General features: G+C 43.9%; 1 protein-coding gene across 1 annotated transcript in view; it reads right to left on the bottom strand.

Annotated features, from left to right (window-relative positions):
* Window positions 1–214: 214 nt before the first annotated feature.
* LY86 (lymphocyte antigen 86) overlaps window positions 215–12,815 on the bottom strand; it is a 39,769-nt gene continuing 27,168 nt past the window's right edge. The window contains exons 3-5 of the mRNA XM_056854155.1: window positions 11,426–11,554; window positions 3,307–3,359; window positions 215–298 (exon numbers count right to left, since the gene is read on the bottom strand). Of these exons, the coding sequence (XP_056710133.1) occupies window positions 215–298; window positions 3,307–3,359; window positions 11,426–11,554 (266 nt within the window). The remainder of the gene's footprint in view (window positions 299–3,306; window positions 3,360–11,425; window positions 11,555–12,815) is intronic.

Below are 12,815 nucleotides of genomic sequence, written 5' to 3'. Positions count from 1 at the left end.
TAAAGCTAAATATACTTTGGGTGAATCTGGAGGAATAAATTGACACTCAAGGGTTTTACCACTTCTTTAAAAGCAACAGAACGTAAGGAGTAATTGCACCTAAACCTCTGTGTGCTGTTATTTCACAGCAACACGGTCTCTCTGTAGTTTTTCTCTTTAAAAAAACCTCCAAATTTTCAGCTGATGCAGTGATTGAAGGACTTACAAAAATCTCTCAGTGGCTCAGAACGGTAAAATTAGAACAAATAATAGTGCGTTGGTCTTCGTTAAATAGCTCCACTGTTACATCAAAGTCTCCCTGTAAAAAAAAGGATAGCAAAGCTCAGCATAAATCTGCAATGAATGGACCTTTTTTTTATGAATTGTGCAGCGTGTGATGCTGGGGGTCTGCGTTTGGATCCTATTATGTGTAACTGAGCTGCTTAAAGCAGCTTCTGGGGTAGGGTTGATTGGGGAGGGGGAATGGGGGGATAAACATCACCCCATGGCATTTCCTCAACTGGAAGTGCCTTCCCCAGGGGCTGCTTTAGCACAGGTACTGTCTTTCACTACTGAAGCTAAAAGCAGACTGGGGAGCAGGTTTCCAGTCAGCAAAACCTTGTGTAAATTGCAACTTGGGTGGCATTTCATGTCCTCCCTGGCCTTGTCTTCAAAGTAGAAGGGGTGGTGAGCAAATTGGCTGCGGAGCATGGTGTGCTCACAGGAGGGGCTTCAGTAGGGTTGCCAGTTCTGGGTTGGGAAACACCTGGATATTTTCAGGGCTGGGCCTGAGGAGGGTGGGGTTTGGGGGGAGGGACTTCAATGGGGTATAATGCCATGGAATCCACCTTCCAAAGCGGCCATTTTCTCCAGGTGAACTGATCTCTATCGGCTGGAGATCAGTTGTAATCCCAGGAGATCTCCAGCTAGTATCTGGAAGTTGGCAACCATAGGCTTCGGCCTTCTCTCCCCTCCATCCTATGCAGCTTTCAACAGCAAAGCCACCACAATATTTTTTTTGCTGTTGAAAGCATCAGTGTGGGAGGAAAGGTTGAAGCTCCTCCTGCCGCCACTCAGTTCCACAGCCAATTCTCCCCACCAACTATTTTGAAGACATTCAACCCCCAACCTGAACTTGTATTTTACGTCTCATCTAATGAAACCCTGAGCTAAGGAAGTTCATCCTGGCAAAAAAAGGGGGTTCATTGACCTGGAGGTCAGAGAATCTTGTAAAATACCCCTGAGAAACTGGGCGAGTTTGGTTATCATTAGTCAGCTTTTGTGGATGACTGTAGAGAGGCAATGACATGCTTGCTTTCATTCAGAAGCATACTGTAGCTGTAGGAAGACAGATGGTTGCCAGTAAGTCCTCACAGAATTAGAAACTCAGATGTAAAATGTGGTCGTAAATGGATTAAGCAAATAATACCTTTGTGATCGGTCTTATGGGCTTCTCTAATGGCAAAAGAGATCGTAAGGTTTCAAATGTGGCAAAACAACTGCCACAACTTGTGGACCTATGTTGCCAGTTGACCCAGGATGTCAGGGGTTTGTTTGGTGCTTATGCAGTGTCCTCTCTCCCCAGACATTCCCAGAGGTCATGCACAGTCCTCTGTACCCAAGATATGGCACCAGTTGCTTTAATGGGAAAGTCAGTAGCATTATAGGGTGGAGCCTGCCTCACTCCCAGGTAAGGTTGCCAGGCCCCTCTTCGCCACCAATGGAAGGTTTTGAGGGTGGAACCTGAGGAGGGTGGGGTTTGGGGAGGGGAAGGACTTCAATGTCATAGAGTCCAATTGCCAAAGTGGCCATTTTCTTCAGGTGAACTGATCTCTCTCGCCTGGAGATCAGTTGTATTAGCAGGAGAACTCCAGTTAGTACCTGGAGGTTAGCAACCCTTCTCCCAGGATAACGTGGTAGGTGAGTGAGTCAGCAAGACAAGCTGTGTACCAGCTATAAGACTGGGGCTGCCTTGGTTGCAACCTGCTTACTCTGACATACAGATTTCAGTAGGGTCTCAGTGTGATAACTTTGAAGTGAATAGTTTGCAGATTGTATTCTTTGATTATTTCAAGTACATGCAGGAGCAATTAGAGGGGTGTTCCTGTGACTGATTCTTATCCCTTTTCTCTGTGATCTTATTTAAATGTTATATTATTACACCTTTACACAAATCTTACAGAATTCAATGCTAACTGAATGTAAAAACAAAAACACCATACTCTGCAGATAGATATTTAATCCACAAATGCTTCCGTAGTGGGATGTGTCTTTAGAACACCCTTGCCTTAGAAGATTTTCAGAATTAATTTCAGTGGAGGGAGCTAATCTGTGTATGCATGTATTTGCACATGTGTATCTTCACTGAAATGAAAAAGGGGTCTGTCACTGCTGTAATTGTAACAGTAATTAACCTATGCATCCACAGATTACGTGCTTCTAGACTCTTGAAGTTTATTTGTTAAAGATAATTCATAAAGGTTATAGCTCCTCTTCCAGGAGCCTTTCCCATTGGCCAGGTGGACTCTAGATATTCATGGTTTTTGTGATACCTTCAAAGATGGTTGATTATTCCAAAATTCCACTATTCCAAAGTTCTACAACACCCTGTCCTTATACCTGAAGTTGGCAGGGTTTCTGCCTTTAGTCATTTTTCCTTTTCCAGCAAAACAATCAACCAATCAAACTGGGAGGAAAATTCCATTATATTTTTACCTTTTTAATTTGAAAATGGAAAGTTGTTTGAACTAATTTCCCCTTTGCTATCAAGACTCTTGTTTTTTTACAGTTAGTTGGAGCCAGTCAGGATCTAATTTCTTCAGGCAATTAGCTACAATGTCACATCTCTGAGAAAAACAGATTTCTTTCAAAGCTCCTTTTACTTTGATATTTCCTGGTTTAAACTCCTATGAGTTACCTGAAAATGGGATAACACTGAACACATAATATATCTGGTATGCATCTCTGGATGTTCCTAAATATCAGCTAATTTCCAGTGGATCAGGTACAAAAGATACAGGACTTGGATATCTAGTAAACTCCTTTCTAATGTAATTAGATTACATTTCTAATGTAATTATTTTAAAGCTGGTTCTCACATTGCATGTTCATCACTTGATGATCATAGCCTGAACTGATGGCTTTCACTTAGCTACTGAGATCCGACGAGATCTGGCTAGCCAGGGCCATCCAGGTCAGGCTACAACAAGCATAGCCCTCTTCAATATGTCTAGTTTTTGTGATACATTAACATAATCACAGCATTGCTGCTGGTGGCTTTCCCACCTGGTTAGTATTTGTATTTCAGAGAGTAAACCAAGAACTTACTTGGGGGATGTCATGGATATTGACTGAAACAGGCCCTTCATAGTAGATATGTTCTGCAAAACAGACCATTGATAGGTTAAGAAGGTCAGGCATGGTAGAAACCATTTACATCTAAACAGTACACTGACTCTGCACACAACACCTATAATAAATATTAACACAATAAAAATGAACATAATAAAATAATGAAATAATAATAAACATGAACATAATGATAAAAATGAACAAATCAGAGCCCAGAAATCAATATTGTTCTTCTAAAGCGGTCAGTTAAATGACTCGTACTATCCCAATTTCCAGGTGTTTGTTACTCCTGTAGCTATTACAAGAGCTACTTCAATAAACGTGAGCATCAATGTGTTAGTGTCCTGACTGTTCCAACTATCTGGGGTGCCATAACGTGCATATACGACCTGGCACAAGAGCAGGGCACTGCTTCACTGAGGTGAATCAATATCCCAGGGACCTGGAATCCATCTTGGCACATGTGCTATACTTTGGAGTTGGAAGTGAGTCAGTCATTTACATTTTCTCCTGGCCCAGGGTGTGAAAGGTTGACAGACAATGGGGATGACTAAGCTTCCACTAGCATGTTAAATTAAGTGCTCCTGGCAGCCACCTGGACAACACAGAGAACTTTAAATCTCATCAACAGGTAATCAAGGCTATTCAGGAAGAGCCTAGCTATTCTTCTACATATCTGATACCCCTCAAGCGTCATCAGGCATTCGGAGGAGATTGAATCAAATATCTCCCGTCTGACTCACATCCATCCTGAGAAAACCACTCTGACATTTCCCCACATTCTAATATCTACCCAGAGCAACCACCAGCAATTAATCAAAGCAATCACTCAGATATTTGCTTGAATGACACACATCTTCTACCCCTCTCTTTGTTTTAGACTCTGGAGGAGGAATCAAGTTCTGTGTCCCTGGTAAAGTTTTTCTTTGCCAGTTACCTCATACTGCCCCAGGACTCATTTAGGGGTATAAATGTTCACCTTCGTTGCTTTCCTAGCGTGTGTGTGTGTCTTTTGATCCAAACACTCACCCCTTACTTGTGTGTAAGGTCTCTCGCTTTGTTTTCTGTTGTGTGCTTGAAACTATTTTATAATGAAACCCCATTTTATTGGGAACAAACTGCTTCTTTATTGGGAGTTTTCCATAGGGACTTATCCCTGTACAAAAGCTGCAAATATACTGGTTACCCAACCTCTCGCAAAGCCCTGCCTGTCTCCACGCTAATTCCCCCAAGCAAAGCGGAGAAACTCTAATTTGGGTAACGGTAGTAATCAACTGTGCTCATTGGCTTCTATTACATTTGTTTCCCTGAGGTCTGAAACTTCCAAAGGTTGATGCCCACCAAGTTCTACACCCCATCTTAGCGAGTTTGAAAAGCTCTGCCAGGTTTCAAAGAGAAAACAAGTGTTGTTAAAATGGACATTAAGCTGGTTCCCGTTTTAAATAATAATTTACAGGACCAAATATATCTGTTGCAGATGGCCAGTCTCACACTTTTGTCTGGAAGCTCTTTAAAAAAAAAACATTGGCAGCTAGTTTGTTTGTTTGTTTGATGTGTTGTATTGCTACCTTGCCACGTGGGCTGAAAATGGGTGGCTTGTAAAATTTCCGTTAAAAAAACCTAACAATATTTCACTGCAGATTCCATTAAAACCAACACTATAATAATTAAAATATATCTTTCATTTATTTAAAACAATGTCAGATAAAATGTGCAGTCCTATGCAGAGCTGTCCATTGAAATAAATTCTGCATAATGTTCTGTTCCATTCAAGATCCTTTGAATACTCAGCCAGCGTGGCATAGTGGCTAGAGTGGTGGACTAGGATCTGGGAGTTCCAGGTTCACATTCATTCTGTTTCGAAACTGTTGGGCCAGATACTCAGTTTCAGCCTGAATGACCCCACAAGGTTGTTGTGAAGATAAAATGGGGAAGCATAACCATGTAAGGTGTCCTGAGCTCCTTGGAGCATGGGTGGGATAAAAATGTGATAGACTGATAAACCCTTTGAATTGTATCCCCAAGATGCAAGAACCATGTGGGTGCAAGGAAACACATTGGCAGGTGTTACGGCACACCCAGGCACGATGTTGGGTGTGATTTGGCCTTTAATGATTAAGAACAGCACTTCGGATTGAGAGACTAATTGGGAGCCAGTGGGGCTGTATCAGCATGGGTATGACGTTCTGCTTTCAGTTCTGTCTTGTGATTAAATGAGTGGCTGTATTTTGAACAAATCAAACTTTCCAGCCAATCTTCAAAGATAGAATGTACTGCAGTAATTCAGCCTTGAGGTTATAGAAATATATACAGTATCATGGTGGCCAAGTCATTCGGACTATGAGTTCTAACCAGAAGGCAGAGGCCATGTACCTCTGAATACCTAGGGTTGACATCCATAACATGCCTTCCAGCTGTGCTTGTGAACTACCCAGGGGTATCTGACTGACCATATGGACACAGAATGCTAGACTAGATGAACCCTTGGCCTGATCTAGAAGGGATCTTATGTTATTCTGAAATAGCTATCACAGCCTCAAACAGACTTGGGGCCTAAGTACACATTATGCTGTTTTTGATCAGCAGATGTACCCTGGGAGTTCCCAGTTGAAATTTAATTCCCAGACATGTAGGGGTCCAATTCAGATCTAGACTGTGGTGTGTGAGATGAGGGAGTTTACCTCTTCCCAACTGCACCATTTGCCAACCTAAAATGGCCCCAGGTAGCTGCTGTTTGCCTCATTGGGGAAACATGTATACTGATAAGCTACATGTAAGTTTCTCCAACAAGGCGAATAGCACCTCCCTTTTAGGTCAGAAAATGGTGCAGGTGGGAAAGCTTAAGCTCCCATTCATCACGTGCCATAGTCCCAATCCAAACAGAACTCCCATATACCTGAAAACTCCCAGAACATGCCCACTGAACGAAATCTGGAGTGGACCTGGAAGAAGTATAATGTGCATTTGGGCCTTTACGCTCCTATGCCAAGGGAAACCGTGTAGTAAATACAAAAAAACAAATACACAATAGAAATACACAATACAAATCTCCATGCACAGAATGATGTATAATGAAAAATACTTTAAAAATTCAGAAACTGTCCCCTCTCCTCATCTTGTTAAAGAGAAAGTGGCCGTTCAAAACATAGTGGTAAGAGCTCATTGGCATATGGGAACAGTGTCTATATTAAGATATATGGTATTATCTAATACAATCAGCTATGGCTTTATATCATAATATACTTCAGTTAGAGAAAACAATTTTCCTGCCTTACTAAGATTAAGGACTTGCAAAGCCCCAGAAGAATTTGGCTTTGTGATTTAATATGTAAGCAGCAGTTTGTGTTGTGCCCAGGATGGACTCCAATTCTCTATAATGTATTTTCTACAGATTCTTATTAAGCACTTCATCAGCATAAGACAGCCTTCCAGTAGGATCTATGGGTGCCTTTATTTTATTTTCTTTAATTCAATATACAATTGAAAGTGTCTTGGAATTTAATTTTTCCATCAGTCTGACTTCCATAATTTGCATGATTGGTTGCTCTGGCAGCTTTTGTCTATTATTCTGTGCGATATCTCTGTTCCATGAAAAAATGTGCTAGTAATTCCCCAGAGGCCATCTTAGTAGATGAACTGTTGCACAGTCAGGAAACTCACAGCAATGTATGGTAAGTTAATTAATTATTATACGTCTGATTGAGATCTATTTGTAGCAAAGAAAAAGCTTAGGGCCTTGGTGTGTGATTGGCTCATTTGCTACCAAGAGATGTTCATTTTTCATTTGTTGCATGCTCTCTGCATGTCTTCGCACGCGCAGGAAAAATGGAAGTATGTACTGATAGCAGACAGCCACATCCACCAAGTAGTAGCATGTTCCTGACTTTACATCTTGTATGCACAGTCTCTTCTCTTTTCACTTTTGTCTTCTGTGTCTCTACTCTGGAGAAGGACCATTAACTTCTGTGTTCTCTACAACACTTAACATGGTTATTGGTGCTAAGCAAAGGTAACAGCTAGTTAGCACAAGAAGTAATACTAGTCAATCATCATGGCTGTTAGGAAAGGATAAATCTGCTTTTACAATAACACAGCTGGAATGGGGCAATTAAATCATACATTTACATTCCAGGAAAGGAGGGATAGATATATGATGATCGATTGAGCTGGGAAACTGAATCCCAGTCTCAATTTCACCATTTGGCTAAGTTGTTAGAGTGCCTTGAGCGATACTTACTGGTTCCCCCTTTGGTGGGCTAAACTCCTTTAATCCCGGTTTTTGCAGTGATTGGTCAAGAGCTAGTTTTGAGGAAAACTTTGCACCCTAACATATGGTTGACACAGGGAAAGAAGCCTACACTGCAGGCAGGGAAACCCATAAATATGTTAGCCTGGACAGCAGTTCTGTGTCAAGACTCTGATATCAAGGAAAGGGCCCTGTCAGGCTGTGCTAAGATGCCCTCTTTTGGATCCATTTCAAAGGAGGGACATGTAGAGGATACAATGAAAGATTAGCTAGCGATTAACCATTTGATTGTTTTCTAAATGTGTCCCTTATTTCTACTGGTCTATAGATTATTCCCAAGTATCTGCTTTTTTGCCCCGTGGCGCAGAGTGTTAAGCTGCAGTACTGCAGTCCAAAGCTCTGCTCACGACCTGAGTTCGATCTCAACAGAAGTTGGTTTCAGGTAGCTGGCTCAAGGTTGACTCAGCCTTCCATCCTTCTGAGGTTGGTAAAATGAGGACCCAGCTTGCTGGGGGTAAAGGGAAGATGACTGGGGAAGGCCCTGGCAAACCACCCCGTAAACAAAGTCTGCCTAGGAAACGTCGGGATGTGACGTCACCCCATGGGTCAGGAATGACCCGGTGCTTGCACAGGGGACCCTTACCTTTACCTTTTTATGTGCTTTTGAGTATATATGTTTAGGTATTAAAGTTTTTATAACCAAGATCTTTGGGGGTGTGATTTTATTAAGGATTGCTTAGGGAGAAATCTTATTTATGATGCTTAAGACCACTGGGTTATGCTGACTGTCTCTGTCACTGCTGAAAAGCCCTGTGCTGGCTGAGGGATGCAAAATGGGGGAGGGTAACAAAAACCCTCTTCCATGTACAGATATATTTATGGCTTGTAATTCTTTTTGCTGGTGGTAGCTTGTACCAGTAAGGAAATTTCATACTGGGAGGGGAAGTAGTTTCCTTGTTCCCTGGAGAGCTGGAAAGTAAACACTGGAATGCCTTGGTTCTTGGCGAACTTGGAAGGCAAGACTGAACTCCTAGAGGCGTGGTAAAACAGGGGAATGCTGAGAGGCAAGGTGTGTTGGTGACACTGGTATACTCCCAACTGTTACTATATCTGACCAGATCATAAAACAGGATTAATTGTGGTTTAGCTGGTTGTTTACAAGCTGTGTTTTTCCCCTTCTCTGTGTGCCTATGATCATTCAAAGAAAGACTCCTTTAGTCTAAAGCTTGGTTCTGTTTGCAATCAAAAGCCATAATAAATTAAAACAGTGGTGCTACCTACTATGAAATACAGAAATTAGTAGCAAAAAAACAGCACAATGGCCAAACTATATATAACACAAAATCTAAACAATTATTGTATATCAATATTTTAGAAATGTATATAACAATTGTCCACAATAGGCACTGCAGGTAAGTACAATATAAACAAGATGATGTCCAAATATTGTCCATAGAACAGTCCCAATGTGATTGATATGAATTCTTTTTCTTCTGTATATATACTGGTGTATCAGTGGCTCAAATGATGCCAAATACAGACCAATGAGGCTGCAAAAAAGTGTGAGACGGGCATTCTAGATAACTTTCCCATTTTGCCTTGCAGAATAAAGACCTCTGCCTGAGACCCTGGAGAGCTGCTGCTAGTCTGAGCAGACAACACTTGATGGACCAAAGGTCCGATTCAGCATAAGGCAGTTTCATGTGAAATCATGTGAAATAGTGGTTAGAGTATCAGATTTGGGGAGGGGCTGTGGCTCAGTGGCAGAGCATCTGCTTGGCATGCAAAAGGCCCCAGGTTCAATCCCCAGCATCTCCTGTTAAAGAGACTAGGCAAGTAGGTGATGTGAAAGATCTCCACCTGAGACCCTGGAGAGCCTCTGCCAGTCTGAGAAGATAATATGACTTTGATGGACCAAGGGTCTGATTCAGTATAAGGCAGCTTCATGTGTACTCTTACCATGGGCCTGGAGGCTGTGGTAAAATGGTTAAAGCAGAGGTGTCTGAAATCCATCAAAAATGGAGTTCCTGTGGCCCAGGGCAGGGAAGCCAGCTCCTGATACTTGATGGGGTTCAACTCATACTAGCTTCCTCTGTCAGGATTCTTGAGGTGATCCTGGATATCACCCTCTCCTTGGAGGCCCAGGTCACTAATACTGCCAGGACGGTGTTTTTCCACCTTCTCCGGCATCTGGCTCCCTACCTGTCCTGCCCTAACCTAGCTACAGTGATCCATGCAACAGTCACCTCTACATTAGACTACTGTAACTCGCTCTACCCTTGAAGTTGCTTTGGAAACTGCAGCTGGCCCAGAACGCAGTGGCTCAAGTCCTTACAGGGACCCCTTGGAGAGGGCATATACAACCAGTGCTTTGCCAGCTGCACTGGCTCCAGATTGAGTACCAAATCAGGTACATGATCCTTGTAACTGGAGAGGCCAGGAATTCAACTGAGCCTCATCCCAATATTGAAGGGAAGGTGTTTTGCAAATGGACCAAGCTTCCTAATTTATATCATTTGTCTCAGTCATATAACCAGGGCTTTCTGCTTTAGTCAGCAATGAATTCTAGAGGTGGTCTTGAACTTCCCCTCTTCCTTTCTTGGTGCTTGAAGCAGATCTTTCCTGTGGTTATAAAGAGAATACCAGCCAAATGCTTTATGCAAAATATAGATGCTGCAATGGAAAGATCTTGCTGTGTTAAGTATAACTAAGATATTAGGATAGTTCCAACCTGGTTCATTCATCTGACACCCTGCTTACTATACCCAGTAGTAGGGCTGTTGAAAAAAAAATTCGGTATAGTTCGGCTTTGGCAAAATTCGGCCCGTTTTATTCGGGCCGTGCCGAAGTCCGAACTACCCCGCTTCGGATCCCCGGAAATTCGGAGGGATCCGGAGTTCCCCGGAAATTCGGGGGGATCCCGGCGGGGAGCAGCAGATCTGTTTAAAGGGCACCCCGCCCCCCTTTAGCGGGCTTCCCTGGAGAGGCGCGGGGTGCCCTTTAAACAGATCTGCTGCTCCCGGCCGGGAGCAGCAGATCTGTTTAAAGGGCACCCCGCCCCCCTTCAGGGGGAATCCCTGGAGAGGCGCGGGGTGCCCCTTAAACAGATCTGATGCTCCCGGCCAGGAGGCGCAGATCTGTTTAAAGGGCACCCTGCCCCCCTTCAGGGGGAATCCGGCCGATTCGGGCCCTTTCCCCCACCCCACGCACCTTCAGGGAGCTTCCCTGGAGAGGCGCGGGGTGCCCTTTAAACAGATCTGCGCCTCCCGACTGGGAGGCACAAATTTGTTTAAAGGGCACCCCACGTCTCTCCAGGGAATCCCCCTGATGGGGGGGTGGGGTGCCCTTTAAACAGATCTGCGCCTCCCAGCCGGGAGCAACAGATCTGTTAAAAGGGCACCCCGCCCCCCTCCAGGGATTCCCCCTGGAGGGGGGCGGGGTGCCCTTTTAACAGATGTGTTGCTCCCGGCCGGGAGGCGCAGATCTGTTTAAAGGGCACCCCACCCCCCCTTCAGGGGGATTCCCTGGAGAGGCGCGGGGTGCCCTTTAAACAGATCTGTGCCTCCCAGCAGGGAGGCGCAGATCTGTTTAAAGGGCACCCCGCGCCTCTCCAGGGAAGCTCCCTGAAAGCGCGTGGGGTGGGGGAAAGGGCCCGAATCGGCTGAATTTATTCGGGAACACCTCGAACTCGGCCAATTCGGCTCCCCAGTTCCCCCCCTTTTTGAGTTCAGTTCGTCCGAACTGAAAAACCGCCGAATTGAGAGAAATTCAGTTGTTTTTTGGTTCGGGCCGAACCGAATCAACAGCCCTACCCAGTAGCCCAGAGCTTAGCAAGTAAAAAATAACTACCTCCTTTCTTCTTTCCACAGAAACTCAAGTTTGGATGATCCCGCTCACAAAGTTGTGTTGAGAAAAGTGGGATGCTCTTGCCATTCACAATGAGTCTTACAGTTACAAAGAGTTCCCCGATGTTGTGTCCTGTAGAGAGAGTGGAATGTGACTTATCATGAGCAACTGCAGAAAAATCAAGGCAGTTATCACAAATACTTGCTTTCTTAAAGAAAGGAGCTCGAAAGATCCTACTTTTTGTTTACCATAATGTGCCTTAACTCCTCTGGATGTTCCTGAATACAAAAGCAATTTTGTCCCCCAAATGTGGAAAGGGTCTGGCGAGGGTCTCAGGACTCGGATGGGTTTATTAAACCAATTTGATTGCTACAAACCCAGAGGCACCTATGCGTTCAAACCTTTGATCTCAAAAATACTGGGCTCCTGGATAGGCTGGCTTGGAGTAGAACGTGGCAGCCTGGGAACAGTGGGAGGTTTGAACCTGGCATGGCATGGCAAGGCAGAAATCGAGGTTGAATCGAATGAGTCATGGGTGGAGCCCGATAGATTCTGGCAAGTCATGCTTGGAGCCTGGTTGGCTGACAGACGAAATAAGTGGCGCAAAAATATTTGCTAGACCTGTGAATTTAACTAGGGACAAGAAGGGAAGAATGAAATGGAGGGAGAGGAGAGTGGGAGAAAGAGCACTACTACTGTAATCCTTTTATTTTAGTTAATTTTGCTTATATTGGAAATTATAGGATTGGATGAACTTTGGATTGATGCAAGGAATCTGGAAGACAACAGAGCTGAAAACTAACACTCCAGTCTGCAGCACATTATTAAGGTGCCTGTATCACATTTATTGCCCTGACCTGGATGGCCCAGGCTAGCCTGATCTCGTCAGATCTCAGAAGCTAAGCAGGGTCAGCCCTGGTTAGTATTTGGATGGGAGACCACCAAGGAAGACCAGGGTTGCTGTGCAGAGGAAGGCACTGGCAAACCACCTCTGTTAGTCTCTTGCCATGAAAACCCCCCAAAAGGGGTCGCCGTAAGTTGGCTGCGACTTGATGGCACTTTACACACATACATAACATTAATTAGGCTGTTTTATCCCTAGGTTTCTTTGTATCCCTCCACCACACCACTTTAAGGTTGTGTTGTCAGTTTCCTGACACTCGGTCAGATAGAAAACTCTAGCAAACAACAGGGATCAGTCAATCAAAACTTTGTAGCTGATCCTGAGCTAGAGTCTCTTTAGTATATGTTCAGGTGCAGAAGGGAATTGTGGTATACATTGTTGACCCCTGGGATCAGCAATGTATGAAGCCTATGAATTTGCCAGGCCTGGTATAAATACTAAGTTGCTGATCCAACAGAGCAATACCTGCTTACTGAACTTCGCCTCGAG

Source organism: Euleptes europaea, chromosome 8 (genome assembly GCF_029931775.1).
Source record: "Euleptes europaea isolate rEulEur1 chromosome 8, rEulEur1.hap1, whole genome shotgun sequence".
Lineage (NCBI taxonomy): Eukaryota > Metazoa > Chordata > Lepidosauria > Squamata > Sphaerodactylidae > Euleptes > Euleptes europaea.
This window is presented reverse-complemented; position numbering and strand designations above follow the sequence as displayed.